The sequence below is a fragment of the Panthera tigris genome, chromosome B1 (genome assembly GCF_018350195.1).
Source record: "Panthera tigris isolate Pti1 chromosome B1, P.tigris_Pti1_mat1.1, whole genome shotgun sequence".
NCBI classification, from domain to species: Eukaryota; Metazoa; Chordata; class Mammalia; order Carnivora; family Felidae; genus Panthera; species Panthera tigris.
This window is the reverse complement of record NC_056663.1, coordinates 183,428,836-183,456,674: the sequence shown is the minus strand read 5'-3', so window position 1 is coordinate 183,456,674 and position 27,839 is coordinate 183,428,836. Positions and strand designations below refer to the sequence as shown.

General features: G+C 47.5%; 1 protein-coding gene across 7 annotated transcripts in view; it reads right to left on the bottom strand.

The window, feature by feature from the left end:
* SEL1L3 (SEL1L family member 3) overlaps positions 1–27,839 on the bottom strand; it is a 103,185-nt gene that overhangs the window by 27,082 nt on the left and 48,264 nt on the right. For all 7 annotated transcript variants that reach the window (XR_006217054.1, XM_042984829.1, XM_042984825.1 and 4 more), the window contains exons 10-15: positions 22,182–22,393; positions 20,842–21,021; positions 12,052–12,171; positions 10,180–10,320; positions 6,075–6,137; positions 2,840–3,016 (exon numbers count right to left, since the gene is read on the bottom strand). Coding sequence is in view for 6 of the 7 variants with exons in the window: in XM_042984829.1 (XP_042840763.1) it covers positions 2,840–3,016; positions 6,075–6,137; positions 10,180–10,320; positions 12,052–12,171; positions 20,842–21,021; positions 22,182–22,393 (893 nt within the window). In the remaining variant the exon portion in view is untranslated. The remainder of the gene's footprint in view (positions 1–2,839; positions 3,017–6,074; positions 6,138–10,179; positions 10,321–12,051; positions 12,172–20,841; positions 21,022–22,181; positions 22,394–27,839) is intronic.

The following is a 27,839-nucleotide window of genomic DNA, read 5'->3' as shown; positions in this document are numbered from 1 at the left end:
ACTTCTGGTATCTTTAGGAAAACCAAGTCAAGCTTCAGGAAGACAGCCAACCACAGAAGCTGGCCTCTGGATGTGATTACCTTAACGGTAAGCGAGTGTTAAGTTTACCCAGTAAATAAACAAGACAGCACGTGGCTATGAATCATCTAACCCCCACAAGCTAAGTAGGAGAACATACCAGCAGTTACACCAGGTGAAAATCCAGGCATTTACTTTCCTGACCTTGCTTAATACCTTCCTTCAAACCCCTGTGCAGAAACTGCATTTCCAGTAGGAAGGTGAGAATTAGAATGTGACAATAAAAAATCCACACTTGCAGATACGTGGGCGGGTTACCAGACATTAGCAATGCAGAAGACAAACATTTACCAGGGTGTATGTTCCATTGGGTACTATTATTTTTCGGAGGTAGTTAGCTGTCGTTCTCAAGGCAGGGCTTTGGCATCAGACAGGCTTGGGTGTAAATCCCAGTTCTGTTCCTTAGTAGCTGTGTGACCTTGGGCATGTTAGTTAATCTCTCCAACTGAGAGTTTAACTCACTTTCTTCAACTGAAAAATGTGGCTTCTGATAGTACCTAGCAGGAAAAGCTATTTCAAGGATTTTTTTTAATTTAAATTTGTTTTAATGTTTATTTTCGAAAGAGCGAGAGAGACAGAGTGTGAGTGGGGGAGGAGCAGAGAGGGCGACAGAATCGGAAGCAGGCTCCGGGCTCTTAGCTGTCAGCACAGAGCCCGACACAGGACTCAAACCCACGAACTTTGAGATCATGACCTGAGCCAAAGTCAGATGCTTAACCGTGGGCCACCCTGCCGCCCCAAGGCTGTTTCAAGGATTAAATGAGATGTATTCTCAAGGCTTAGTACGATGCTTCACAAAAAATAATCTTCTGGTCCCCCATCCCCCAAATCTGCTGCTGCCTCAGTCCTGCCCATCCCACTAAATGCCGTCTCCACTCTACCTCAATAAATGCCAAACACTCTGAAGTCACCCTGACTCCTCTCCCCTTTCACACCTCACGTCCAAAACACTATCGACCCGGTCACCTTGACCTTCAATGTACATACGTAGTCGAGCCACATTTCCGACCCCTTCTGGGGTCACCCTTCCTTTCTCCCTCGGATTCAATACATTAGCCCCTGCTCCCCTCTTGTCTTCTTTAATTCTAGTCTCTGCTAGGATCCAGGGGCGGCTTCTAAAACAGCACATCACTGCCCTGTCCAAAGCTGCCCACAGGCTTCCTATCTTCCTTGGAGCAGTTGAGTCCTTACAATGACCTGTGCCCCTGCCTCCCCAACCTTATCTCCCACCTACGCCCCTCCCCTGCTTCCTGCTGCTGCGGCTCCAGCTTCCCGGTCATTCCTTGAGCATGCCAAGCTTGTTCTCCTCTAGGGCTTTTGCCCTGGCTGTTCCCTCATTCTAGAAGGTTCTCCCAGATACATGTAAGATCTTAGGAGTCTCTGTAATGTCACATTATCAGAGAGGCCTTCTCTGATTTCTTGCTTTATTGCCCCGTGACACGTATCTCCACCTGCTCTCATGTTATATATTTCTTTGTTTATTGTCTTTCCTCCCCACTGGAATGTAAGCTTCCCAGGATCAGGGACTGTTTTTGTCTGCTGCTATATCCCCAGGGCCTGGAAGAGTGCCTGGATGGGCATTCGATGGAATTTGCAGAATGTAATGGTGCAGAAATTATAATTACCATCATCAATATTAATAATGAGGGGCTTTCACTTTGTGCAGGGATCCAGGCCCTGCCTCCACTAAGTGTGTGACTCTGAGTAAGTGACATAACCTCTCAGAGCATTGAGTGTTCATTCTGTAAAATGGGTGTAACAGCAGCTGTTGCAGAGGACAGAATGACGCGGGATGCATGTCAAGTATCTGTGAGTCTCTGTCACAGAGAAAGTGCTTCACCAACGCTGGAGACTATCACTGTTGTTTTCACTATCATTTTTATTAAAAAAAAATTTTTTTTAATGTTTATTTATATTTGAAGGAGACAGAGAGAGACAGAGTGTGAGTGGGGGAGGGGCAGAGAACAAGGGAGACACAGAATCGAAAGCAGGCTCCCGGCTCTGAGCTGTCAGCACAGAGCCCGACGCAGGGCTCGAACCCACGAACTGTGAGATCATGACCTGAGCCGAAGATGGACGCTCAACCAACTGAGCCACCCAGGCGCCCCTTCACTATCATTTTTAAAAAATGTTTATTTATTTATTTGGAGAAAAAGACAGTGAGAGCAGGGGAGAGGCAGAGAGAGAGGGAGAGAGAGAATCCCAAGCAGGCTCTGAGCTGCCGGCACAGAGCCTGACATGGGGCTCAATCTCACAGATTGTGAGATCATGACCTGAGCCAAAAACAAGAGGGCTGCTTAACCTACTGAGCCACTGAGGCACCCCTGTTTTTACTCTCATTAAATCTCGTCTCATTTCCGGTAACCCTCTCTGGACCCAGCTCTCTTTCCTTCTAGTAATATCAATCTCTGCACTGCCTCTGATGCATTCTCATTTTGTATCATCTCCCCCTCCCTCCCTAGTTCAGGCCCTCCTCCTCCAGGAAGCCTTCCTGACTGCTCTGGCCTTCACAGTTTCCCATTAAGAGCCGTTTGGGTCATAGCAATTAGCACACACTGGACACTTGGCTAGATGCCGTCCTTGGTGTTTGGCTATCTTATCTTCCTAACTGGACCCTTGAGTTTCTTGAGGACAGGGTCTGCGTCTTGGCTGGCATTCTGCGCCGCCCATGGGGCCTCATCCTGCACCGCCCACGGGGCACGTAAGACCTTCAAGGCTCCATGATCTGGCAGCCACCTGCCCAGCTGCTCTCAAGACTTACTTGATTCCTTTCAGGAATTCCTGGGAAGATTCCATCCAAATGCAGGACTCCAAGATTGTACGATGCATCCGGGTTCCCCATCTCTTCTGCTTTTAGCCAGTACTTGGCCGCTTTGGCATAATTTTTCTTGAATTTGTGGTAATACCATCCTAAGCCATTGACTGCCTGATGCAATCCCTGGGTTTTAGAACAACAAAAAAGAAATTATTATTTTTTTTTTTTTTTAAGTGAAACCTAAAGAGAATCAATTGCTGCGAAAGCACTCTGCCTGAGTCTGAGCAAAACCTTTCCTATCTCTTTTTGGGGGCAGATGGCATTAAAGAAACGCTAAGAGTTAGAAAACACAAGCCTGCCTCAGAGCCTTCCCAGGTGGGTTTCTTCCGGCTGCTGCTGGGATTCTTGCCTCCTGGCTCCGCGGTCATGCTGACCCCCCCAAAGCCTACTCAGCTCCTGGGGGCTCTTACGCAATGCCCTTGTCTCCAAAAGGCTGCTTATTGCCCTGCAGTGTCAACAGTGACCTTGAAACTCACAAGCGCTCACCTGCGAGAGGAGGCCAGGCACTCCCCCAACCCCCGGCTGGGACAGTTTCTAGGTGACCCGCCTGCCCATCTGTTGATTCCTCTGCCCCAAACACCAACAAATCCTCTGAGGGAAGCGGCTGGCAAAACACAGGTGCTTCGGGGCCACTTAGCATCCCGGTTCTGACAGGTGGAGTCTGGTGCGGCCGAGGCAGAGGTGGAGGGCGGTGGAGATGGGAGGAGGGTTTTCAAATTGTGTCTAAACCTGGGGCTGGTACCAAGGAAGCGCTTCACGCGAATCTAGCCTGGAGCCTCCTTGTGCTTGCTGATTTGTGCTGTCAGGTGCTCTCGTCTGCTTTCCTTAGGAACTCCCACTTGCTTCCACAGGGTAGCGGGCGGCTTGCTTGTTGAGAGCTCGGAAGCCCTGAGGGGGTGCGAGTGCTTCGGATCGAGCCTCCCACCCGCAGGGAGAACACTGTGTGTAACCTGGGCGTCCAGTGTTCTCATTCCTCCCTTCCTGCCAGCCCCACCAAACCAAACGAAGAAGCAGGGGAGAAAGGATCCGAGGGTCTAACGGCGCCCTTGCCTCTGTGAGACTTGTTAAGTTAGAGGCTAAGTATGGAACCAAACCTCTTTCACCCCCCTTTCACAAGCAAAGGACAAGTGTCCCTTAAGAATACATGCCAAGATCCCAGTCTGAGCCTTTTCGGTCTGCCACGGATCCTAAGAGCCTATACTTCCTAGGTTCTCTGTTGGACTCTGGGTGTTGGGAAGACCAGGGGAAAGAAACTAACAAAGCTTATTAAAAGAGAAGCTCCATGAGGGCGGGAATCTTGTTTCCCAAGTCCCTTTATTAGTGTTTGCCACAGAGTAGGTGCTCAGGAAATAGTTGACAAATGAATGAAAGCCGCCCTTTGAATCTCGGTGTTAAACAAAATGGAGTCCGACCCTATACCCCGAGGATGGAGAGTAGGGTTCAGATCTCCAGGCCCCCCAGATAGCGGACTCCAAAATAACGGGCATCTGGAAGGAGTATCAGTGCTGTGGATCTAGGCATAGAAGCGTTCTTCCTGAACCTCACACAGTAGCAGGTGCAAGGTGGTCTGCTGGTAAATCTTACAGAATGCATTTCAATACTGTAATAGACCAGGGAATGCTATACAGTGGCAAGAACGAGCTTTGGAACAGGCTTGTGGAATGTACACCTCACAATGGCTTTTGCTGCGAAGCCAGAGGCCACAGGCCTATTCAGATGCACCTGCCATCCCTCAGAACATCTGCGGAACTCCTGGAGGGACCGCACTTGGAGCCCCACAAGAAATCCCGTCTTCTTGCTTACTATTCATACTTTGTTCTGGAGAGGTACCGCTCAATCACCAGAGTTGCTTCCATGTGACTCTTCACTCATTCCAAAAATCAAATGATATGCGGCCTTCGCCACAGGGCTTGACAAAGAGTAGGGACTTAGAAATTCCTTGCTGAGTGAATGAGTGAGAATCACAAAGCGCTTTTAAGGAGGCAGTGACTCCAGGCTATAAAACTGCATCTCCCAATAGTTAACCAAGCTCTGCTCAAAACCCCTTCAAGACAAAGCACAGTAGACATCAACGCACCACTACGATGGCCAAAGAGACACAAATTTCCCGGCTTCCGGGAAACCCCAGCGTTGCCCCATTTTAGGATTCTCTGGAAACAATGCCCTCAAGGACCACCATGAAACTGCCTCTCTACCTCTGCCCTAACATTTGTGTGGGGTCAGGAGTTGTTGTGTGCTGAAGTCGGCTCCCTTCTCCTGGGTCATGTGCCCTCTTGACACCACAGAGGTGGAGGAAAAGTCTTCTGGCTCTCTTGGTCCATGCTCCAACTTTCTGCTCGACACAAAAAAGACACTCTGAACTTCTCAAGGGGAGGGAATGAGGGAAAAAAAATCAGCACGGGATCTTCAGGAGTCTTTGTCGGTAAGGCAGATATTGGCAGCCTGGGGGAGGGAGGCATTTTCAAGAGCCAGAAGGGCTAGAGAGGACCCTGTCAAGGTTGTAGAATTACAGTGGTTTCTACAAATGTATTTATTTGCCAATCTGCACGCGTGCACCCTTGAGTGTGCTTGGGTGGGTACGCGTGCACTGTGTGTGGGTGCGTCCCCACACAAACGATACTTAACCTCCATTCTGTAGGGCCAGAGTGAAACCAGCTGAGTTGCCAATAGCAGCGAAGAGTAAATAGTGACCAAAGCAAAGAAATTTCTAAACCCGGCAACAAACTGGATAAACGTCTCTGTTATTAAAGCCCAGGAAGTAAAGGAGCATTGGACACAACAGGGTTAAGCTTCAAGGGAATTAGGCCTTTGGTTTTCCCAATTCAATGGCATTTATACATACCCATTCAATTCCAAGGAGCCCCGCTACCCCCCCCCAACCCCCAACGCTTGCTTGTTATCAGGGCAGCCAGTGATTATAATTTTAGCCTTCAAACAAGATCGGCCTGAATTCTATTGACTGGAAGGTGAATTCAGCTTTTGAATTTTGCCGTCCCCATTGTGACAGGTTTCCGTATGTGTTGTAGCTCCAAAATGACTAATCACCGCAATGCCAGTGACCTCCCTCCCGACTCCTGTTTTCTACCGGGGCCAAAGGCTGGCCATTCACTTTGGCAGATTTGCAGGCGTGTGGGCATGCGTGGTGCAAATGTTTCCCTCTGACAATATGCAAAAGTGTTACCTTGGAAGCCGCTTTCTTCATCAGCTCTAAGGCAAGCCGTCTGTTCTTTTTTACTCCTTGACCCTAAACCATGATAAACAGCAATGAGTACGAAGAAAATCAACCCAGAGTGCGCTCAAAGACATCACGCGGGTATATCAGTGTTCCAGGTAAAATACTTACACAATAAAACCCGAGCCTTCCTATTTAGAAGCCTTCCCTTAAAGATCTCTCGATGCAGAGCCATTATCCCATCATCATCACCACCACCACCACCATTATTTTGCTTATGTGTGTGGAGCTGAGGCAGCGGACCTGACCTTCCCAGCTTAGCGTCCATACAAAATCCCCCATTATCATCCAGTGGATCGCATTCCTGTCTGTCCACAGGTACCACTGGGAGAAGCCCTGAAGAATAGGGCTAAATGAGTTTGGTCATCCTGGATGCGTTCCTCTGGGGATGGTCTCATCCGTGAGCCAGATATCGCGCTTTATCTGCACTGGACAGTCAAAAGTTATCAGGCCTGCCATTTGCAGCCTTCTTGGGTCCTCTCAGGAGTCCCCAGGGTGGAACACGGTGGTTTCAGAACCAGCTTGAGAGCCTGTCTCGAAGGAGACAGGACCCCTTGGAACCCTCTGCCTCAGATGCTGACAGAAACTGACAAGGTTCCTCCTCCGGCAAAAGCAAGTTTTCCCAGCAGACGTGGTTTGAGCACCACCACAGAGAGAAATACATTAGAAAATAATTTTATATACTATATAAATATATATTATAATTTTATATATTTTTATAAAAATATTATAATTTTATCTGTTTATATAGTATATATAATTTTTTTTTTTTTTGAGAGAGAGAGATTGAAAGAGACAGAGTGCGAGCAGGGGAAGGGCAGAGAGAGAGGGAGACACAGAATCCGAAGCGGGCTCCAGGCTCTGAGCGGTCAGTCAGCACAGAGCCCGACACGGGGCTCGAACTCACGAGCCGTGAGATCAAGACCTGAGCCGAAGTCGGACGCTCAACTGACTGAGCCACCCAGGTGCTCCTTGGGGTTCTTGCTGCAAGAGAGGAACTTCGTGGGATCACGCTGAAGTGTCTGCAGGACCATGTGGGGAAGTGGCAGGTCTGAGGGGGGAGCTGGAGGGGTCCCTGAGGTCTGTCTCAACACAGGACTGACAACAAAAATGGCGGGCCACGGGAGCTGGATGAAAACCGTCGCTGCTACCGAACTCAACTGGAATCTGTGACTGACACACACCACAGGTGCCCCCTGGACTCTTCCTGGCCTCAGACACGGCGGTTGATGGGGTCACATTGTGACATAATGTGGCAGGGCTTTGCAATGAATATAGCTTTTAACTCTGTTGAAATACTTAGCACCACAGCAAATAAATGACACTAGCAAACATTCCCGCATTAATTAGGGTGTGCCCAACCCTGGGCTGTCACACCTAATCCTCACCACAAGCCTGGAGACGTGCTGTGAGCATTCCCATCTGAGCCCTTGCCCAGACTAGCACAGTGAGTGAGATATAGAGGCAGGATTTGAACCCAGGCAGGCAGGCCCCAGAGTCCAAGCACACAACTACCACTCTCTCTTGCCTCCTGTACATTCCAGTTCTGTGCTGAGAACACATAACGATTTGTAACCTCCTGGCAGGACCCAGAAAACATGCAGGATATGGTTGTCTCTATTTTTTCAGGACCCAAAAATAAAATCGTGACTCCAACTAAAAGTGAAACTATATGCACCAAATTTTCTACTAGACTTTAACTTACCTATTTAATAAAGCCAATGAGCTGAGGCAAAGTTGAAGATGAAAATATTTTTCGGAAATGCACCATTACTTCATTTAATTAGAGAAAAAGAGAGAAAAAAAAAAAAAAGAACAAGAAGGCTACTTGGAAAAACTGGATAGGGCAATGAGACAACACTTTTGGACTTCTGGAAAAGTGTCAGAAAGACCAGGATGACAGAATGTTAGAACCTGGTTGAACTCAAATTTTATCTTCTGCAACGTCTCTGCTTTGAAGGAATAAAACTGGGGCCCAGAGAGGATGACTCATCCAAAGGCTTACAGTCGGATCTACGACTAGAACTCAGATACTCTGATTTCTAGCTGCCATGCATTTTCCAGAATACTTGTTCATTTCATCCTAAGTGGGATACCTTCCTGCACAGGGGCTATGCACTCTACACAAATCTGAGTAGTCCTGGAAGTTGTTAAGTGAGAGAAATGGAAGGCCCTGGTACGTAGTAAGTGCTCAATAATATCCACTGAGTGAATTAATCAAAAACAGCTGCTGCAGGAAAGGTCAAAGCTCTGTCCTCTTGTGGATGCCAGACGGGATGGCCTGGACTGTCTTGTCTTGGACAAGCTGCAGCTGTCATGGCACCATGACACAATATGCCCAAGGCCCACACAAAGCCCGGAGCACAGTACTGTTTGTCACATCTGGGAAGCTCATTTTCTGCATGGGGTTCTTTCCCGTGGAATACACTTAAAGTGACCTTCTGGCCAGAGGTAAGATCTTCGATACGCTAATGAGCAGCTTCCTTGATCCCACTGAGGGATTCTTAGTTAGAATGCAGGAAAAACAAAAGTCGCTAAGGTTTGGGAAAGCAGACAGTAGGTCACCTCCAGAGTCATTTGTTTATGTTATTTGCCTCTGCCTCTAGATGGCGAGCTCCGGGTGGGCAGAAGTCATGTCCGATTCGAGCCATTATCTTCTCTGCACTTTGACAGTGGCCGGCCCCAACTCCGGCGGAGAGGTGCCTCTCCGTGCCTGCCCTCTCCACCAGTGCATGAGCCCCTTGAGGTCGGGGACGCGGCGCCCGCGTCCATCTGTCACTCCATCTAGCGCAGAGCCTGGCATTTTGTCAGCCCTGAATGGGTGTTTATTGAATAAACACACGGATGCATCAGCATATGGCTAGGAGTCAAGCCGTTTCTGTGTTGACTTGACAACTGAGAAAGGGAAGTCCAGACTCTACATTTGGAAACCACATCAACCAATAGGTTTTAAGGCTGTGGAGGGTCCAAAATGTAGCAGAGTCAAGGTTGTGAATCAGTGAGTGGCCACAGCTGTGGTTCCAAAGATGGACCTGGCCGCAGAAATCCACGTCCTTGTCTGAAGACACTCACTATCTGAGGACAGCCACTTGCTTTGGGCATGACATAGGATCTAAGGGTTTCCTTACTGGAGCCAACAGCTTTTTGCTTTGCCAAGGTTGGGGAGTTGATGTCTCTGTGTTTGGGGGTGAAGAACACAGACTCTGAAGCCAAAGTGCCTGGAGCTCAGTCCCAGATCTCTAAAACGTACCAGTTGTGTGACCTTGGGCAAGTTAAAAAACCTTCCTCTGCCTCTGTTACCACATATATAAACAGCAATCATAATGCACCCCCGGGCCTGCCTCACAAGGTCGTGATGAGGATTGAATGCATTAATACATGTAAGTCCGGTAATAAGTGCTCAAGCAGTGTGATCTATTCAGATTTCGTGTAAGATACAGTATTTTTCATTTCTTGAAGCCCATTCATTATATTATCTCATTCAATCTGTGATCATTACCGTTGTCCCATGAGATCAAATAACTCCAAGGACACATAGGTGATGATGGCAGAGGAGGGACTTGAACTCCATCCTCTGTCTCCTGTGCTAATGCTTTCAAACCCCCCCGCCCCGGCCCCCACCATTCTGCTGTTGGCTTAAAGCAAGATCTTTGTTTTGACCAACCAGACCGTTGGGATCCAGCCCAAACACACACTTCGGTTAAGCTGTAATTCAATGACAACTCTGCCTGGTGGCGAACTTGCAGCCCCCTTGGGGGCTGATGGCCGTTTTCCAATCCGTAAAACGTGGTGCCTCCTCCAGAATGCTACAGTTCTTGCAAAAGCAAAGAGAATCCAGGTGCCAAACATAAGGCTAATGATTAAAAATGAGACCAGGGCACTGTTTCTGATTCTGCCTTTCCAGCAAGTATCCCTTTCCATCAAGAGTGACGGAAGCACATACATACTAAGTTCTTTCAGTTACAGATTCCTTGTTTGCCAGCACGCCTACAGGAAACTGCTCAGAAGTCTGATAAGAATTGCATAACGTTGGCACAAACCGAGGGATTCTTACCTTGAATAACACAATGGCATAGTCATATATCAACGCGGGGTCCTCAGTCTCCAGGGCACCCTTGGCGTACCACTCGATTGCCGCTTCAGGATTCTTGGCCACACCTTGCTGGCCCCAAAACAGCATCTGGGCCAATCGTTGCTTCAAGACAGTAGCAATTTAGAAGAATGACTTTCCTGTGTAATGCTTAACATAAGACTTTAAAAGGTGGAAGGACAAACCAAGTTCAAAATGTTTTCCTATGAGAACCAAGAAATAGGTAGGCGCATGTTATCTTCCAACTGGGAGCCCTGAAAGGTGAACTCGTGTAAATACGAGTCCTCAGCACCAGCCGGAAACAAGGCACGCGTGCACGTGTATGTGAACGTATCTGTAGCACCCAGGGCCAGAGCTGGATGGAACTTGGTCAACAATCACGACTGTCTCCTGTCCTCAAAGCCCCTCTCCTTTGGGAGGTACTGCCTGTCACTTGGCCTAGTGAATGGCATGGAGGCCTGTGCACATCCATATCAGGAAGGCACTTATCTCTCCCCATCCCAGCATTTTTCCACACGACTGACTCCACCATGACACCCAAGGCTGAGAGCTCTCTGGGGATAGGAACCTCAAGATGTTTTTTTGTCTGCCTTTATCCCCTCAGCCCCCATTCAGCAAAGCTCAGTAGAAGCTCATAGAAGCTATTCCACAAAGATTTGTTAAACGAAGGAAGGAAAGTTCATGCAAGCTCTGGAGTACCCAGGAAATGACTCTGGCAGTGGCATTTCCAGAATTAGGTACTAGAATTCTTTCCTGCACTAGAAAGACTGCAGGCCAGGGACAGATGTCCAACAGGAGCCAGAGCAATGTCTGGCCCATTCTGGCCTCTTGTGGTCTTTCTTTCTGCTTCTTCTCTCGTCTCCTTCTCTTCCTTCCCCTCACTCCTCAAATACCTACAACGTCCCTCAAAGTATCTCCTGAAATTCTAGGAAGACCTCTACAGACGGATGGGAGACCCATTCATCACTAAAGGGTCTCTGAACTATTTGCTTGTCAATGCATTTGTTCTTTTCTGTTCTCTTTTCTTTTTCCCATCTTTGAGCTTCTGCCTCCTTAACAGACCCAGAGGGTCTTCCCACACTGTGTGCTCACCAGGAGCACAGAGCAAAAGCTAAATCCACTCTTGGGGAAGGAGGCTTTCTCCCAACCGGTGCAATCGGCCTAAGCTGTCTCCCATTAAGGGACTCTCTTCATAGTGAAATCAAGGGAAGAAGTCAGATAGAGAACATTCTCCCAGCTTTCTGCCCTTCCTGGTACCTCTGAAAAGTCCTTCCAAAAACACAAGACATGTTCAAGAGACAAGGTTGGTCCTCTGGTCTAACATACTGCACGTGATTTTCTGTTAGTCTCTTAGCTGAATTCACGGCCCTTCTTCTTGATATCCCTCTAATCTCTACTGCACCCCAAGATGCTTTTTTTCATTTCTATCCAATGCACTAAAATGTCTGATGGTAGTCTTTAGGACAGATCACAAATGTTAAAGCTCTTTCTCCTTCTGGGTGCAGGGTAGGACTACACTTCCGGCCCACGTGAAGTCAAGGGAGACCAGGTGACTTGCGTTGGCCAGTGAAACGTGAGAGGCGGTCCCTGCCACCTCTGTGCAGAGCCCCGCCGCAGTGGCTGTGGGCGACTGTATTGCAATGAAGCCCCTGGTGGCTTGGTTTGTAGGGGCTCATGAGAGCACGGCACGTGCCGACCCCCACGGGACGGGTAGTGGAAGCGAGAAACTAACTCGTGTTGTTTCAAGCCACTGAGGTTTGGGATAATCTGTCACCATGACATAACCTGGTCTATCAGAACCGAAAGAATTTCCAAAACAGTGGCCCGCATTTTTACCTGAGCTGCCGCATTGCCTCGGGTCGCCTCGTGCTTCAACCACATGAAGACATCTCCATCCTCTTTGGTTTGTACCTTGAGCGTTTCCTCATCCTTCAGTCTAATTGTTTCGACATATGCCTAAAAAGGAAGGACAGAGAGGAGAGAAAGAGGGAGGGATGAAGGAAGGAAAACAGAAGGAGGGGGACAAGGGAAATGCCCAAATGATTTAGGCACGCAAAAGCCATGGCATTATTCTTAAACTGGCAATTGCTCAAGTAAAAACTATCTGAACAACTGAAACACGGGGTATGTTCACAATGTCATAAGATCAAATGCGTCTTAAATGAACGTATCACATCTCCTATACCTAAATGGGCATATTCGTTCCTACCAAAGCGTTTGCCTTGGGAGGACAAAATTTATTCCACTCCCTCTTCCGTTGCTCAAGCTTGTTCAGAAGACCACGTTCACACCACTGATTTCAGAGGCAGATTCCACACGGCCTCAAAAAAGGTGAATCAATATTTTCTAAGTATAACCTTGTTTTTTTTTTTTTTTTAAATCCCAAAGTGTTATTATCCTGCATGACTAACCCTTTTTATTTAGAAGGCTCAGCTTCAAATATCTTTTGGCTATTTCCAAAAATTAAATCTACCCTGCCGAAAAGAGGGCATTGTTAATTCTGAGGATGCAAGGAAGAAGGTGCTAGAGGCTCTGAGGGGGAATCCAAAGGGAAAGTTCCCAAAATGTTTGGAATTTGCGCTCCGCCTCGGAGGTATCCGACTCCTCTGCAGAAAATCAGACTCATTTCGAAGTGTAAATTTTGGCTGTTTATCAAGAGACCAGCGCTGTTGTTTCACGGTCTCCCCTTATACATAATGAACTCTATTTAACAATGCCGTGAGAAGGGCTGGGAAGGGCTTCCCATGCCCGGCACATGCCACAGGCAGATGGTAAAATAAAGAAAGAAAGAAAGAAAGAAATAAAGAAATAAACAAACAAATAAATAAAATAAAATAAAATAAAATAAAATAAAATAAAATAAAAAAATGGATCTGCATGAGTTTGGGAAAGAAGCCTCAGAGAACAAGGAGCCAGGCCTGATTTCCCTTCTGACCCTCTTTGTTTGTTAGCGAGGAAGAATTCTTAGATTCACAAACTCTAGCCTGCAGCCCATTCCTGAGACGGTCTGGCAGCTGTCTCCTCTGCTATGGCCGCATGGCACCATGGGTCCCTCCCTGGGGCACGGGGGTGCTGAGAAGTGGGGACTGTGTCGGGAACCCAGCAGGCATCCCGTCCTGCTCAGTGTCTAACCCGTGGAGGCCACCAGGCAAAGAGCAACAATTAGAATAAGGCCACCCACTACCTTCTATTGAAACAATCTTTGTGCCAGGGGTTTAACAAATCTTTTTGTCACCTCATCCTCACGACAGGACTGCCATCCAAATGTCACTGTCCTCGATTTATAGGCAAAGAAGCGGAGGCCTGAAAGGTGAAACCAGGAACTCATGATTGCCTTGTAGAGCTGTCAAGCCAGCCCGGCCTGACTCCAAAGAAAGGGCTCTCTCGGGCTCCCCACAGTGTCACCCTCTAGCGAGAAGGCCCTAGAATCCACTCTATCCTGTTGACGCCGACAAGCGTAGGACTAACAAGTGGGTGCTTTGGCTCGAACTCCAGGGGACACTCTACGGTCTGGGGTGAACTTGGGATTGGGCTGACACTAGAGCTGTTCAGATAATGGAATCCTCAGTTAGAATTTTGTTTTCAACTGGACAGTTCGGGGTCTTCTGAGTTTTGGTTATTTTTCTTATTTTGTTTCCTTCTCTTTAACTTTGTCATGGGGCTTGAATGAAAGGCATGACATATGAAGACACGGGTCCTACCCTGCGGGATTTACACCCTTAGATGTTTCTGCCACTCTCTGGCAGTGACGATAGATCACTGACATATCAATGATAGTTGATGTAGCACTGATAATACGTCACTGTTCTAACTGCTTTGCCCAAGATTGCCTCATTGAGTCTTTGCAACCTTGTAAGAGTGTCTCTGTCAATATCTCCATTTCAGTGATGTAGAAACTGAGGCTCGGAAGTTAAGTAGCTTATCCAAGAGCGTATATTTCGTTCTTCAAACTTAGGAATCAAATCCAGGCTGGCCGGCTGTGGGGCCCGTAGACCTCACCACCCCGTGAAGGGCTCGCGCATTTGAGAGGAAGCAAATGGTGGACTGCTTCCTTGTCCTCCCTGATAGTGAACTCATGGCCTTTTGGCAAAGGCCACATTTCCGAGGGAACTGGGTAGCTGTGCATAATTCTGAAGAAGTGACACTTTTGCCCTTTGTGTCGTGGTACCCTGGTCTAGCTCCCCTGGGTCGTGCCATCAAGTTTTGCAGCAGGACAGGGCCATTAAGAGCACAATCTTTCATATCAGACCAAGGGGAATTCTAACCCACCACGAACTACCCATGGGCCTTGGCCAACTAACTTTATTTATCTGCGATTCTGTCTCTGCATCCATAAAGTGGAGCTTAGCATGGTACTTGCTAGATCAAAAGCACTCAGCCTAACAGCCCCTATTTTTCACTGTATGAAGAGTTAGAAAGGCCTAGGTCCCAATCGAGGCTCCACTACTCAACCGCTGTGTGACTCTGGGCAGCTCTTCAGCTTCTCTGAGGCTCAGTTGCCCCATTTGTAAAATGGGAACCGATCTCATAGGGTTGCGTGAAGATTCCATGAGACTGTTTATAAAAGAGCTTAGCAGAGCGTGTGGTGCATGGTGAGCTCTCAGTAATGGAACCCATCGTTTGTTAGGTCCTTACTTCACTCTGACACGTAAAAGGCTGGGAGCCGTTTAGAACATTAGCCCTCCTATTGGTTCCGCAGTTTTGTGCAGCTCACAACCTTATGCGGCGGGGTCTATCTAAGAGCATTTTATGCGTCAGAAGATGAAAGTCATAGACTTTAAAGGGGGAGTTGTGGGGACGGAAGCCGGGCTCCATTAGCCACACATCATGTGGGTTCGCTTGTTCAAGCTGTGACACCCGTGTGAGGTACACGTCACGGCACCCGTTTCACTGGTGAAAAGCTGTGCAGAGACAGAGGTGAGCACTATCACCTAAGATTTCACACCCAGTGAGCAACAGACCTGGGACCTTAACCCAAGTAAATCTGGCCGGAGCCACGCCTCCACTGTGGGCCACACCCAGGCAGCTGGTAGCTTCTCCGTGGTACTGGGGTCACTACAGCGGCAGCTAGCACCGGAGCCATATGGTCTGGGCCTTCTGTGAAAGCCGACCACCTGCAAAGACATCTGATGAAGGAACAACCCCTAAAAGGGAGGAACGTTCGGTCGTTCATGCATTCACACAACATTGTGTGACCGGAGAATGATGCGTCGGATGGAAATATGACCAAGCCAGGAGGAAGAAGGTGCGGTGTGGAGAAGCAGCAGTGGGGGTGTTTGGGGGGCAGAGCTGAAGAGATGCTGGCAGGGACCCAAGGGCCCCACATTGACCGGCGCTGGGACTTTTGTGGCTTCTGAGGGGTTCTTTTCGTTGCTGCGTTACAAAGTCAAGGTCTCTCGAATGAGCTCATATCCTGTACTGCAGGGTTAAAATCTGCTGACCAGGTCAGAGGAGGTCCAACGTCTGGAGACTGGACAGACCTTACAGCCCCCACGCCCACTGTCAGAGGAGGCGCCACACTGTCCCAGAGACGCTGACACTTCACCGGTGTCACCACCTTTCTCTCTGCTCAGCCTGCAGCTTCCAAGGGCGGTGTTCACACCGTATCGGCTATCTGCCATTGATCACAGGGCGGGGCAGAGGAGACGGGGTAGGGAGGGCAAGAGAAGTGGTGGAGACAAGAAGAGAAGAGACAGAAAAGAGACAAAGAGAACAAGAGAAAAGAGTGAGAGAGAAGTGGGGGGAGAGACAGAGAGACAGAGAGGAAGGGAGGCAGAAAGGGCAGGACTTGGAAAACCCCTCCGACTTTGCAACTGGGGCCTTCACATTTTCCAGAGCATCTGCGTTCCCTGGAGTTGTGAGATATGACGGTTCAGCCAGCACCCCTGGGAACTCAGGAGCAGGGCAATTTCAAAGCCTACACTTAAACCGCCTACCTCTGCTAACTTCCTGCGAGGCCTGTGGGAACCGCCCTTGGGAACCCGCCTCTCAGCGTGTTTAAAATCAGCTGTAACGCTTGGCTCCCAATGGTGGGTGTGTGTGTGCGTTTTCTTTGCTGAAATTTCACATTTTAGGGATTTTATTAAAGTAAGAATGGGGAAATACGAGCTGCAAGGATAAGTACCCACAATTCTCAAACGCGGGATGCCACCCAGAAAGGCTGACTGGGAGAGGGGCGGGATTTAAAGCCAAGTGCTTTGGGTGCTTGCAGTCAACAATGAACACTGGTCACATCAAAAAGCACCAGAGTCTGGGGCGCCTGGGCGGCTCAGGCAGTTAAGCCTCGACTCTCGATTTTGGCTCAGGGCATGATCTCACGGTTTGTGAGTTTGACCCCCCCCCCCCCGCCCCTGCAGGGCTCTGTACTGACTAGCCTGCTTGGGATTCTCTCTTTCCCTCTCTCTCTGTCCCTCCCCCGCTGTACTAACTCTGTCTCTCTCTCTCTCTCAAAATAAATAAATATATATTTTTTTAGGCACCAGTGATCGAACAAGACAATGTCATAACTTCAGGTTTATCACTGGATGCTCTTCACTCTTACCCCGTCCGTCAGCCCATTGGTAAACACTGGGTGCCAACTGTGTGTCACGCCCAGTGCTGGGCACTGGGATCACTGACATGAACAAGGAGCCTGTAACAGGGAGCCTATGGTCTCCTGGGGAAGCCAGCTCTGTGACCCTGTGCGTGGCACCCTTCGTAAGGGTTCATAAGGGCAATGGCAGGGATACACCCGGGTGCCCTGGCCCCACCGCCAAGAGATGTGGAGGAGGAGGTGAGGTCTGAGCCCAGTGTTCAAGTAGGAGGGGTCAGCAGGCAGGAAAAGAGGAGTGAGTGTGCAGAAACAGACCGGGCAGAGGAGACCAAACAGCACCAGGAGGTGGGAACAGCAAGGCGTGGCCTATGGTATGGTGTCACCAGGGTGGCCAGGCTGAGCAGGGATCACTGAGAGCTGAGGCCGGAGAAACAGAAACCAGATCAAAGAAACCCTCCGACGCCAAGCGATGCGCTGAGCTGAGGCGTCGTGGGTCAGTCCTTCTCAACACGGGCTGCACATTATGAACATCCGAGCTTTTCAAACACACTTGAACAACGCGGGTTTGACCTGCCCAGGCCCGCCTAATGCAGGGTTTTGTTTTTTTTTTTTTTTCCAACAAATACGGTGCTATAAATATATTTCTTGATGATTTTCTTAATCACATTTTTTTGTCCTCTGGCCTACTTTATCGTAAGAATACAGCAGATAATACATATAACAAAATAAACATGTGTTCATTGACTGTTTATGTTACCAGTAAGACTTCTGGACGACAGCAGGCTATTAGTAGTAAACTTGGGGGAGTCAAAGTTATATGTGGACTTTTAACTGTGTGGGGGATCGGTGCCCCTAACCCTCCTGTTGTTCGAAGGTCAACTGTATACACATACACACATACACGTGTGCCCAGCCCCCCCCCCCGCATGCTGCGACCTCAAGACTATGGGGTGGAGCCTGCGCGGAGTTGTTCTTTAAACCCCCAGGTGATTGTGACGTGCAGCCAGGTTGAGAGCCTTGACTGCCGACAGCCTACTTGGGAAGAAGTAGTGAGAAGAGAAGGGAAGAGACAAGGCTGGTGACAGAAAGACCAGTTAGGAAGCACATCGGTTTGCTATGGCCGCCATAACAAAACGCCACAGACTGGGTGGCTTGAACCACAGACATTTATTCCCTCAAAGTTCTAGAGGCCAGAAGTCCAAGATCAAGATGCTGGCAGGTTTCGTTTCTTCGAAGGCCCCGCTCCTTGGCATGCAGGTGGCCACTTTCTCACTGTGCCCCCCCACATAGTCATCCTGCTATCTGTTTAAATCCTATTCTCCTGTTCTTTGGGCGGGGGTGGGGGGGGGATGGGGATGGGGAGCAGCACAATTCAGCCCAGAGCAGGAGGCTGTCCAGCAGCTGGGGGCAGAGATGAGAAGGGGCAAATGTCACCTATGGCCCCAGGGATGGAGACAGGCGGAGAGAGAAATGGGCAGCTGGCGGGGGCTGTAACTGACGGGAGGATGGGGGGATGGCTCCTTGGCTGCAAGGAGGGACAGCAGGGCCATCAGCGGAGGAGTTACGGGGAATGGGCGGTGTGTTACCTCCTCCGCACTGTGTTATGAATCCAAATGGGGGTGCATAAGAAAATCTCAGCTGGACTGGAAGGTCTGAGTGTCACCAGTATGTGGAGGGCAGTTGAAACCAAGGGTGTGGACGAGACCCCTGCCCCTCTGGAAGGGGCTGAGACGAGGCGGGGGACCAAACCACCAACGTGGAAAAGCACATTCCGAGGAGCGACTGAAGGAAAGCAGCTCGTCTACGATTAAGTCACAAAACAAACAAAAGCCAGCATCTTCTTTCTCTTTCACCTGAGCCAGAGACCTGCTAACTCATAAAGAAGTGACACGAAGCGAGAGTACTAATAAAGAAGATGAAATGATTTGAAGCACGCGTTACATAAAAGAGAAAATGAAGCAAGAATCAAGGAAGGAGTTACTGACGGATCCTTGGTTTGTTAATTAGAGGTCTGGCTTTCCATATCTCCTCATTTGTTTCGTGCTGCTGGTGAATTAATAGATTTCTCAACAAAAGGACATTTAAATCAATGTATGACACCTGCTTAAATTCTCAAGAAGCCATTAATTACACATTCTTAGGAAAATGAGCGATGATACAACTCTTCTAACTGTATAATTCGTATCTGTGATTCTTAATCATACGACTTTCAGCTGCAAGATGGATCTCTTCTATTCATCTTCTCTGGTTCTGACCAATTAAACACTTTCTTTCATAATCATAACATTTCATGTGCCAAATCTTCAAAAGAAAAGGAGCTTGTTAGCAACATACTATTTCCCATTGCTAATTTATGCTGAATTAGAATTCTTAAAAGTATAATACATACATAGAGGACATTCTTAACACATTCAGGCTTAGCTGAACCCACCGCAAGATCGCGTCGTGGCTCGCTTTTTGTATGAATGCCTTTTTCAGAATAATTCCTTAAAAAAAATTTTTTTTTGATCAATTCATAAATTAATTCCTGTCAAACGGAGGTCAAATTTTGCACATAGCTTATATTTTCGCTGAGAGAATACAAACAATAATGACAAGATCGTTCAAGTTTATTCAGGGGAAATTGTTATTTTCTGAAGGAATCAGAATGTCTATATAGGTAGCCATGTGGTATTTTATAGTCTGACTCATGTTTAATGTTCACTGACAGCATGTATTTTTGACTCATTTATTTCATAACCGTACGGTGGCCCCTGTAGATTTCATTTCCAGATACTATCCATCGCCAACCATCAAGGCACAAGTTTTCTGCACTGTGGGTTTCTGAGTGCCATCCAGGAGCAGAGCTGGGGACCAGTGAGTGGTTCTGGTTCCCGGGTAGCCGCTCAGGCTAAGATTCTCCAATCCTGACTTGGCCAGGCGGATCCCCTGGGCTTACGGAGCAGAAGCAGGGAAAATCGAGAGTTTATGGCCTATACCAGGGCCAAATCCGACCATGCAGTTTATGTACTATTTATGGCTGCACAAACCCAGGTTCCCCGTTTGCTTATATACTGTCTCTGGCAGAGGTGAGCAGCTACAACAGAGGGTGTATGAGCAAAGCCTAAAATATTTACTATCTGGCTCTTTACAGAAAAAGAACCCTGCCGACTCCTGGGAGAGACGCCTTGCATTTCCTCTCAACCTGACTGCCTCAAGGGCTGCGACCATCACGTCTTAAATCCTTCCTGGATAAAGAGGATATATACAAATACCTTCCAAGAAGCCAACCACATCATAGTCTACTCCCACTGAATGCAGACCTGCATCGTCGTTCCTTGAAATCTTACACCATCACTTCTATGTATATAGCTTTTTATTCACCATCCTCAAAGCAAACCATCAGTTGATCCAAGGTAACATGTTATGTATTTTTGGGGGGATGTGAGCCACTGATTTCTCTGTCCAATGAGTCAATAAGATTTGGAAGCCTACAAAAGGAGAGGCCAGAGATAGTGCCCTTCATCCAGTCCTTAATCTGGGATTGGGCAGAGTCTTCAAACATCACACATCAGTCACTTGGAAGACCTGGCTAGCGAGGCTCATGTCATGGGGACAGCCACTTCTCGAGGTGCCCAGCACTGGGAACGTAGCTAGGGACGGAGCCTGCTTCCTTCTACCGCAGACCCTGCTTGCTGACTATGCGTTGAGAGGACCCCTTAGCTTGTGGCCCCCACTCAATGTGACCCGATCCCTAACACCTCCCGGCCCCACCCCCTCACACGGTCTTGGAACAAAGACAAGATGTCTTTGTTTCTGGTACACGCTCTCTGCAAAATCAAATTCTGTCCAGGGCCAAATCTACCCTTCCCGCGCCAGCCCTCCCACTCCCGAAAAGCTTTTCATGCATAGATGGAGGATTGTTCCCGCATTCAGCCTGAGAACACAGGAAATATGAATTGGAGCACGTAAGATGGCTTTCCTCTCCGTTCGATTACGATCATCCTCTGAAGGCCTGAAAATGAGCCAGCCACAGGTGCAGACACTGTATGAAATGGTTCAGGAAGTCCGTGTAAACAGGGCCATGATGATCTCCGCCCACTTCTTTATCTTACCTGATCTCCCTGTAGCGTGTGCTGGTCGAGGGGTGTCTTCGTGGCAATGTTGCTATAGTATGCGTAAGACAGCTCCCAGTCGAGGGGGTAGTTATCGACACCCTGGTAGTGCTTGTAGCCAAGATTCATTGAAGACAGCCTCTCGCTGCCCTGGCCTCCCACCAAGCTATACAACATGCCCTGTTAGGGAGAAATTTACAAAGTGTTCACAAGATTGTAGAAAAAAGGTAATAAAATCCTAACACTGGAAGGTCATCTGGCCCCGTCCCGAAGCATGAACCTAGTCATTCCGGAAACATGTTAATGTGCCTTTTAGAAAAAATCTTCAGAAAAGAAGCCACAGCAGCTCTCTGACGGTTTTCAGACCTAGCTCTCTGTCCTTCTTAATGTCTAATATTAGCTCACAATTCCTTGACTTCTGCCCTCTACTCAGTGAAAAGAGCGGCTGTTCCCTGAATCTTTTTGTGTATCTGCCACCTAGTCTAAGGATCCCTGGTCTGTTTCAGTTACGTCATTTATGGCAGATACTATGAATAGTGACCACGTCCTAACCTTACGCTCTCAGAACGTTAGTGTTGAGAAGGGTCTTTGGAGCTCAGCTGGTCCAACGGCCTCATTTCACAATTGAGGAAAGGGAGGCCCAGAGACTTGACGTCAGGTGTCTATGACCAACCAGTGACTTTGTGACAGACACAGGGCTAGAATCTTCTTCACTATTTCACCTTCGTGAGGATTGCCTTGGGGACTTCAGGAAAGCATGCCATCAGTCATGACTTTCAATAAGCCAGAGACATATACAGAGAAGTCACTTAAAAGGAACATGGAACCACCTGGGCAGGTTTAAACAAACTGAGTCTCTTCAAATCCAGGACAAACAACCCTATGTGCAGATCAGAAAACTAAAAGTGGTCAAGAACCACTCACAGCGCTTATAAAAATGGGATCCCAAATGTTTGGCAGGTCGCATAATTAACTGGGTTTCAAAAACCACAAGCAAAACAGTCTGGTATGGCTTTTATATTGATGGTAGAAGGCTGGAGGTGACAATACTTTGCTTAGAGATCCAGATGACTTCACTTAGCCGAACAGTCATGTGGGACAATGGCCCTACAGCCAGAGTAGTTATAAGAATTGGGTAAGGGCCACCTGTTGTTCTCGAAAGAGTAGGAGTCTGGTAAGCCCTGCCCAAACTCTTCCTTGGCGTATGCCAATCACATCCCCCAGCTTGTGTCCAGAAAGGATGTGCGTGAACCTGTCCGGTTTCCGCCTGGGGCATGAGAGCATTACTCTGCACATATAACACAGGTGACTGATGGTTCTGGAACCCATAAATACTCTACCTGCAGCTGATCCTGAGGTACACTTAATCCAGTTTCATAGAAGACTGCGAGGTAGTAGGATGCTTTATGGTATCCACAACAGCTGGAATCCATCAGAAAGGGGACGACAGAGCTAATTTGGTGAAGACCATCAACACTGGAGAGTCTCTTCACAGCCTTCTCAAATATCCTCCCGCCAACTTCTAATACAGATTCATTCTGGTTCCTCGGTACTGTAAACAACCACAATTCACAGGACACACAATTAATTACCGTGGGATCGACGGGGCTTTAGAGAGAAGAGGGAAAAGCCAATTAAACCACCTGAGTTATTAATATGGTTGGTTCTGCAGTGCCTTGAAATATACCACCTTCCAGGGAGGTAAATTAAACCCTTTGGGGATGCCACGGTGTCATTCTGCAAATAGCTTTTTCTTTGGCACTAAATGACAGCCTAGTATCCTGGGAAAAAGGATGTGCCTTATATAGCTGAGAAAGCACCTCCAGAGAGTAATTTACTGAGTGTAACTCACCACCAAATCAGAACCACCGAAAGTTCCAAAGAGACTTTTTTCCCCTCTAAGACTCTCAGAAGAATGTGTTTTATCTCAGAAATAGTTCCTAGGTGCTGCTCTAAAAAGTGGAGCAAAAGAACCTTATTTTGAGATGCTTTCTTATCTTTTTCCCCAGTTTTACTGGAGGGTTTCTAAAGACGATAAAAACAATGAGTCAACTTTTATAGAGGGCTTACAAAATGCCAAATACTGGATTAGGTGTTTTATGCAAATTATGGCATGTAATTTGAAAAATTTGACTATTATTAATGTCCTTATTTTTCCAATGAATTGTCTGAGGCCTGGAGAAGTCAACTAGCCTGTCCAAAATTACAAAACCTGACAAGGGGCTGAGCCCAGTTTTGAATTGAGCTTTGCAGGTCAAGAAAGTCATTCCGACTTACTCTGCTGCACCTACCTGCTGATTGATAGGCAACCAGATGTCTTTTTTTTTTTTTTTATGTTTATTTATTTTTGAGAGACAGAGAGAGACATAGTGTGAGTGGAGGAGGGGCAGAGAGAGAGGGAGACACAGAATCCAAAGCAGGCTACAGACCCTGAGCTGTCAGCACAGAGCCCGATGTGGGGCTTGAACCCATGAACTGTAAGATCATGACCTGAGCCAGAGTCAGAAGTTTAACTGACTGAGTCACCAAGGCACCCTGCAAGCAGATGTCTTAATAAGTACCTCACCACTATCGGAAGACCCTTCTCTGTGCAACTGCTTTAAGCTGTATGATACTTCCTTTCACCTAATCCTCCCATAAATCTGATCAACATTTAAGCCCAAACTAGCAAGGTCTATGTCCTTATAATGTAAGTGTTACCGTCTTCCAAAGTCTGTCTACATTACTCATCTCTCTCGTTCATTAATTCAGGCAACAAATGTTTAGTTTCTATCCTGTGCATCTATTAGATGATATGTTACAAAAAACCATAAAGGATTGCATAGATACATTTTCATTCAAAGAGCTATGGTCATCCTATTATTTTTTTTTTTAAATATGGCCAAAGATGTTCACATTTTTTTAAAGTTTATTTATTTATTTTGAGGGAAACAGAGACAGCATGAGTGGGGGAGGGACAGAGGGTGAGGAGGAGAGAGGGAATCTCAAGCAGGTTCTGCACTGGCAGCCCAGAGCCAGACACAGGGCTCAAACTCACGAAACTGTGAGATCATGACCTGAGCCAAAACCAAGAGCAGAACGCCGAACGAGCCATCCACGCACGCGCCCTGAGCCAAAACCAAGAACAGAACGCCGAACGAGCCATCCACACGCCTCCACGGTCATCTTATTTAAGACTAAAATTCTACCTGCCTAAAAATTGTTATGTCTAACGTGTTTCTTTCCTTATCTTCATTCTATCCAAAATTCAAATGTTACCAACAGCTTTTAGGAAACACAAGAGATTCATTCTATCAGCACTCCATTAAGGAATGAACACAGGTGAGTTTCCAATGTGGGACAACTGCAATGGGAGGTCTGAGATTGGATTTATTTAAAGGCAGTCCCCTAGCAGAGTCCATGCTAAAAACAGAGGCCGGTGGGATCCAAGGATGAAACTGTAAAAGCCCAGGCACGGGTTATGAGCTGGTGCCAGTCCTTCTGGGCACACGAGCGAACTGGCTGGTCCCTGAGTGGGAGACACGTGCCTCCACTTGCTGGGCTGTGAGGAAGGAGCCCACGACTGCCTAGATCTAAGGCAGTCTCCTCTCCCCGCTCCTGGAACTCCTTACCCCAGCCTTCCAGATCCCAACAGGCATCAGCTGGTTCTGCTTTTACTCTCCCAATCCGAAGCAATAGGTGCTGAAAAAAATCACCTCACTGAACAAATGGAAGATGCTTCTCTTTCTGTATTTTTTTAATCCCTAAAGAAATAGCTGCTTGTTTCAAAAAAAAACAAAAAAACAAAAAAACAAAGAAGAAGAAAATCAAACAAAGCAGATTTGTATAAAATAAAACCAGGAGTGCCCTCTCTCCCAATCCTTCTTTAATAGTGAAGATAAACATTGTTAAAAGCTTGGTGTGTATGCTTCCAGACTTTTCCCTTTCCACAGATGATAATTCACATACACATCTATCTGTATTGATACATATGCATTTTCTTTCCAAAAAGCTCCTATAATTCTGACCCTCAACTCTCATGTTTAAATTAACCACATACCGTATTTGTCCGCGGCTGTCAGAGGCCCATTCTTTCTAAAGCTTCAATAGTATTGCATTCCACAGCAGTGCTGTTTCCCCAACCAGTTCTCTATTTTTAGACTCTTGGGTTGCTTCCAGTCATTTTGCTATAACCAACAACGTGGCAATGAACATCCTTGAACTTTCCTCTGCTCATCTGTTGGGGTATATCTGAATAATAACACCCTTTTCCATCAGGAGTCTGGGGATCTCATTTTGGATTTTCCCTTTGAATAGTTGAGAGAAGTCCAACCATTAGACAGGATAAGAACCCTCTCCACTGGATTTAGCATGCACCGCAGCACTCGGATGGAGTTGCAAAATAAATCCTCCTCCTACTTATTCATAGATTTACTTTTAAATATGGACTCATCTCCGATGCCCCTCTGTGCGCGTTCTGAGCAAAGCAACATTAACATTTTGTTAACGATTCACCCCCGCCTTACCTGCTCTGACAAACACCTAACCAAGATGATGGGTTTTGCCTGAGTACCCACAGACACGGGCTTTGTGGGCTCAGAAGAGACAGGAAACTCCAAACCAAATGATGCTCCAAATGAAACACTTGCCCTGCTGACCTCTGGCATGGAACCCCAGAAATCATTAGCAGCACTTCCCAGGTAGCCGGGATTGCTGGAGGATAAGGAGCAAAAGGGGAATCCTTCACAAAGCTCAAAGCCTTCGCGGGCACATACACACACACACACACACACACCCTGCAGAAGGCAACAGAGGCGGATTGCAAAGGTTTCATTATTTCTTTTACATGATAAAATTCCTAACTGCCCCCAAAATATTACCGATCAGTATTTTCTCTGCAAAAGAATCTCAACAATTTTCTGCACTGGTGAATATAATAAAAACAAATAATTCGAAAGTAAAACTGCTCTTTTTTGCACGTTCTTTAAAGTTCAAATTCCAACTGCGGCAGAAAAATCAAAGCCATTATACCGCTGGTGATATTGTAAAACTGGCAATTTTAAAATTAGTTTAATGAAACTGTTAATTTCACCCATCTGGTTTAGCATATGCATTTTTTTCTAGTCGATCTGTAACTAAAACACATGCCTTGTTTATGGAGATTAATGGGGTAATGAAAAAAACAAACAAACAAAATAGAAGGAGCCATTTTCCCATTTTCTTCCTTCCTGCCCCCAAAGCTAAGGAAAAAATAAAAGGTCAGCGCCCCCACTAATTAACCCTCCCTATTTTCCAAGGAGCACGGCACTGTTTGTTTTGCTCTCTTTTCTACAGCAATACCAGAAGGTGGCCATTTGCAGGCTCATCATTAACAGAGGCAAAAAGCAGAAAATGAGAAGGTGGGCCCTGGCTGGAGAGCCAGAGTGGGCATCTGCCTGAGAATTCAGGAGGGATGCAGACCCATTCCTTGTGAGAGGGACAGGGGCATCAATAAGAAAGTCATTTTTAGTTTCAAGATTCCAAAAGGTGGAATGCACCCAAAGTATAAGCTGGAAAGGGAAAGAAAGTGAAAGGAGAAAATGTCATTTAACCAGAAAAGGAAGATCTCACCAGGCTTACTACTTAAAAAACCCCCACAGCATATTCCTCTTTTGCATTCTGAGCCCCTGAGCCCCAGAGACGGAAGGAGGTGGCTTATTTGTCAGAAGTAAACGGCTCGGCTCGTACTTTTCTGTATGCAAGTTTTCTGGGTTTGTGCGTGTGATTTCTCTCCCTTTCTCTACCCACTGCCCCTCAGGACTGTCACCAGGGATGTTCTGGGCAGCAAAAGTATCTCCCTGTCTGTATTCTTCTTGGTGCTTCTGTGCATTTTTGTAAAAAAAAAAAAAAAAAATCTATAATGTACACTTTCTTAAATAAAAAAAATAAAGATGATGGTTTTGCAATGCACAACACTGAAAATAGCTCTTAAAGGACACGGTATCTTGGCGTTATTAAGGAACATTACTGTATCTCTACCATTTCTATGCTCTGCATTTTCGTGTTTCCAAATAAACATTGCAATTGTCGGCAAAAATAAGAACAGTTAAAGGCAACCGAGGGTGATGCATGTGGGGCCAGCAACCCCTTGGCAGACTGCGTGGAGGCTCCTTCCCCCTGCACTTGAAGCCTGGGGCAAGTCAGGCTGGTCCCAACAAAGGAGAGGAACAAGACGGAGGCGAGCCCACCTCAGACCCGGCCTCCTCCTGAGACCCATCTGCCAGCAGACCTTGGGCTTCTGTAGCCAGAGTTGCCTACTCCCCTGGGCTCAGAATTGCCCCGTCCAGAATGAAGGGAGGGAAGGGAGTAAGGGGTTCCAGCCCCAGGGCAGATGCCCACAGGGGAGTGCCGGCCCGCTCACCTGTCCCATGCACCTGTCCTTCCCTGCCTTTGTTGCCCACATGCACCTGAGCAGCTCTCCTCGTGCTTTCCTACCCAAACCAGCTCTCCGGCCTCGAGTCCCACCCCCTTCCACTGCCATTCCCCAGGTCTCTTACCAGCTCCCCCTCACCCCTCCCCATCTCCACCACTGCTAATGGATGCCTAGCCCCCCCATTCAAAGGGTATTTCAATTCTAAGGGTTCCATTTTGACAAGGAAGTTGCAACAGGAGAGTAGAAGAAATAGCCAGCACACCTCTTAAATAATGAAAAAGCATGCATACTAGAATACTACCATCCTAGCATTAGAAAAAGCCCAAATGCTAATAGGGCAATTTCTATGCTCTGACAGGAGCCATTTTCCCGGAGAATTGGAGGTTCCCCGGGAAACGACATAGAGAGTGACCAATCAGAAGAGTCCCCCTGAAGCCGTGAACAGGGGGTCTCGTGTTGGATGCCACCCAGAGCCTGGACCGTGGTGGACTTTGGGGCAGAGCAGCACAGCAGCATTCCCGTGCCAAGCAAGGAAATCAAGATGCAGAGCAGTGGGTCTGGAATGCCGGGAGGCAGGAAGGGTGTTCGCCACATCTATATGCACTGC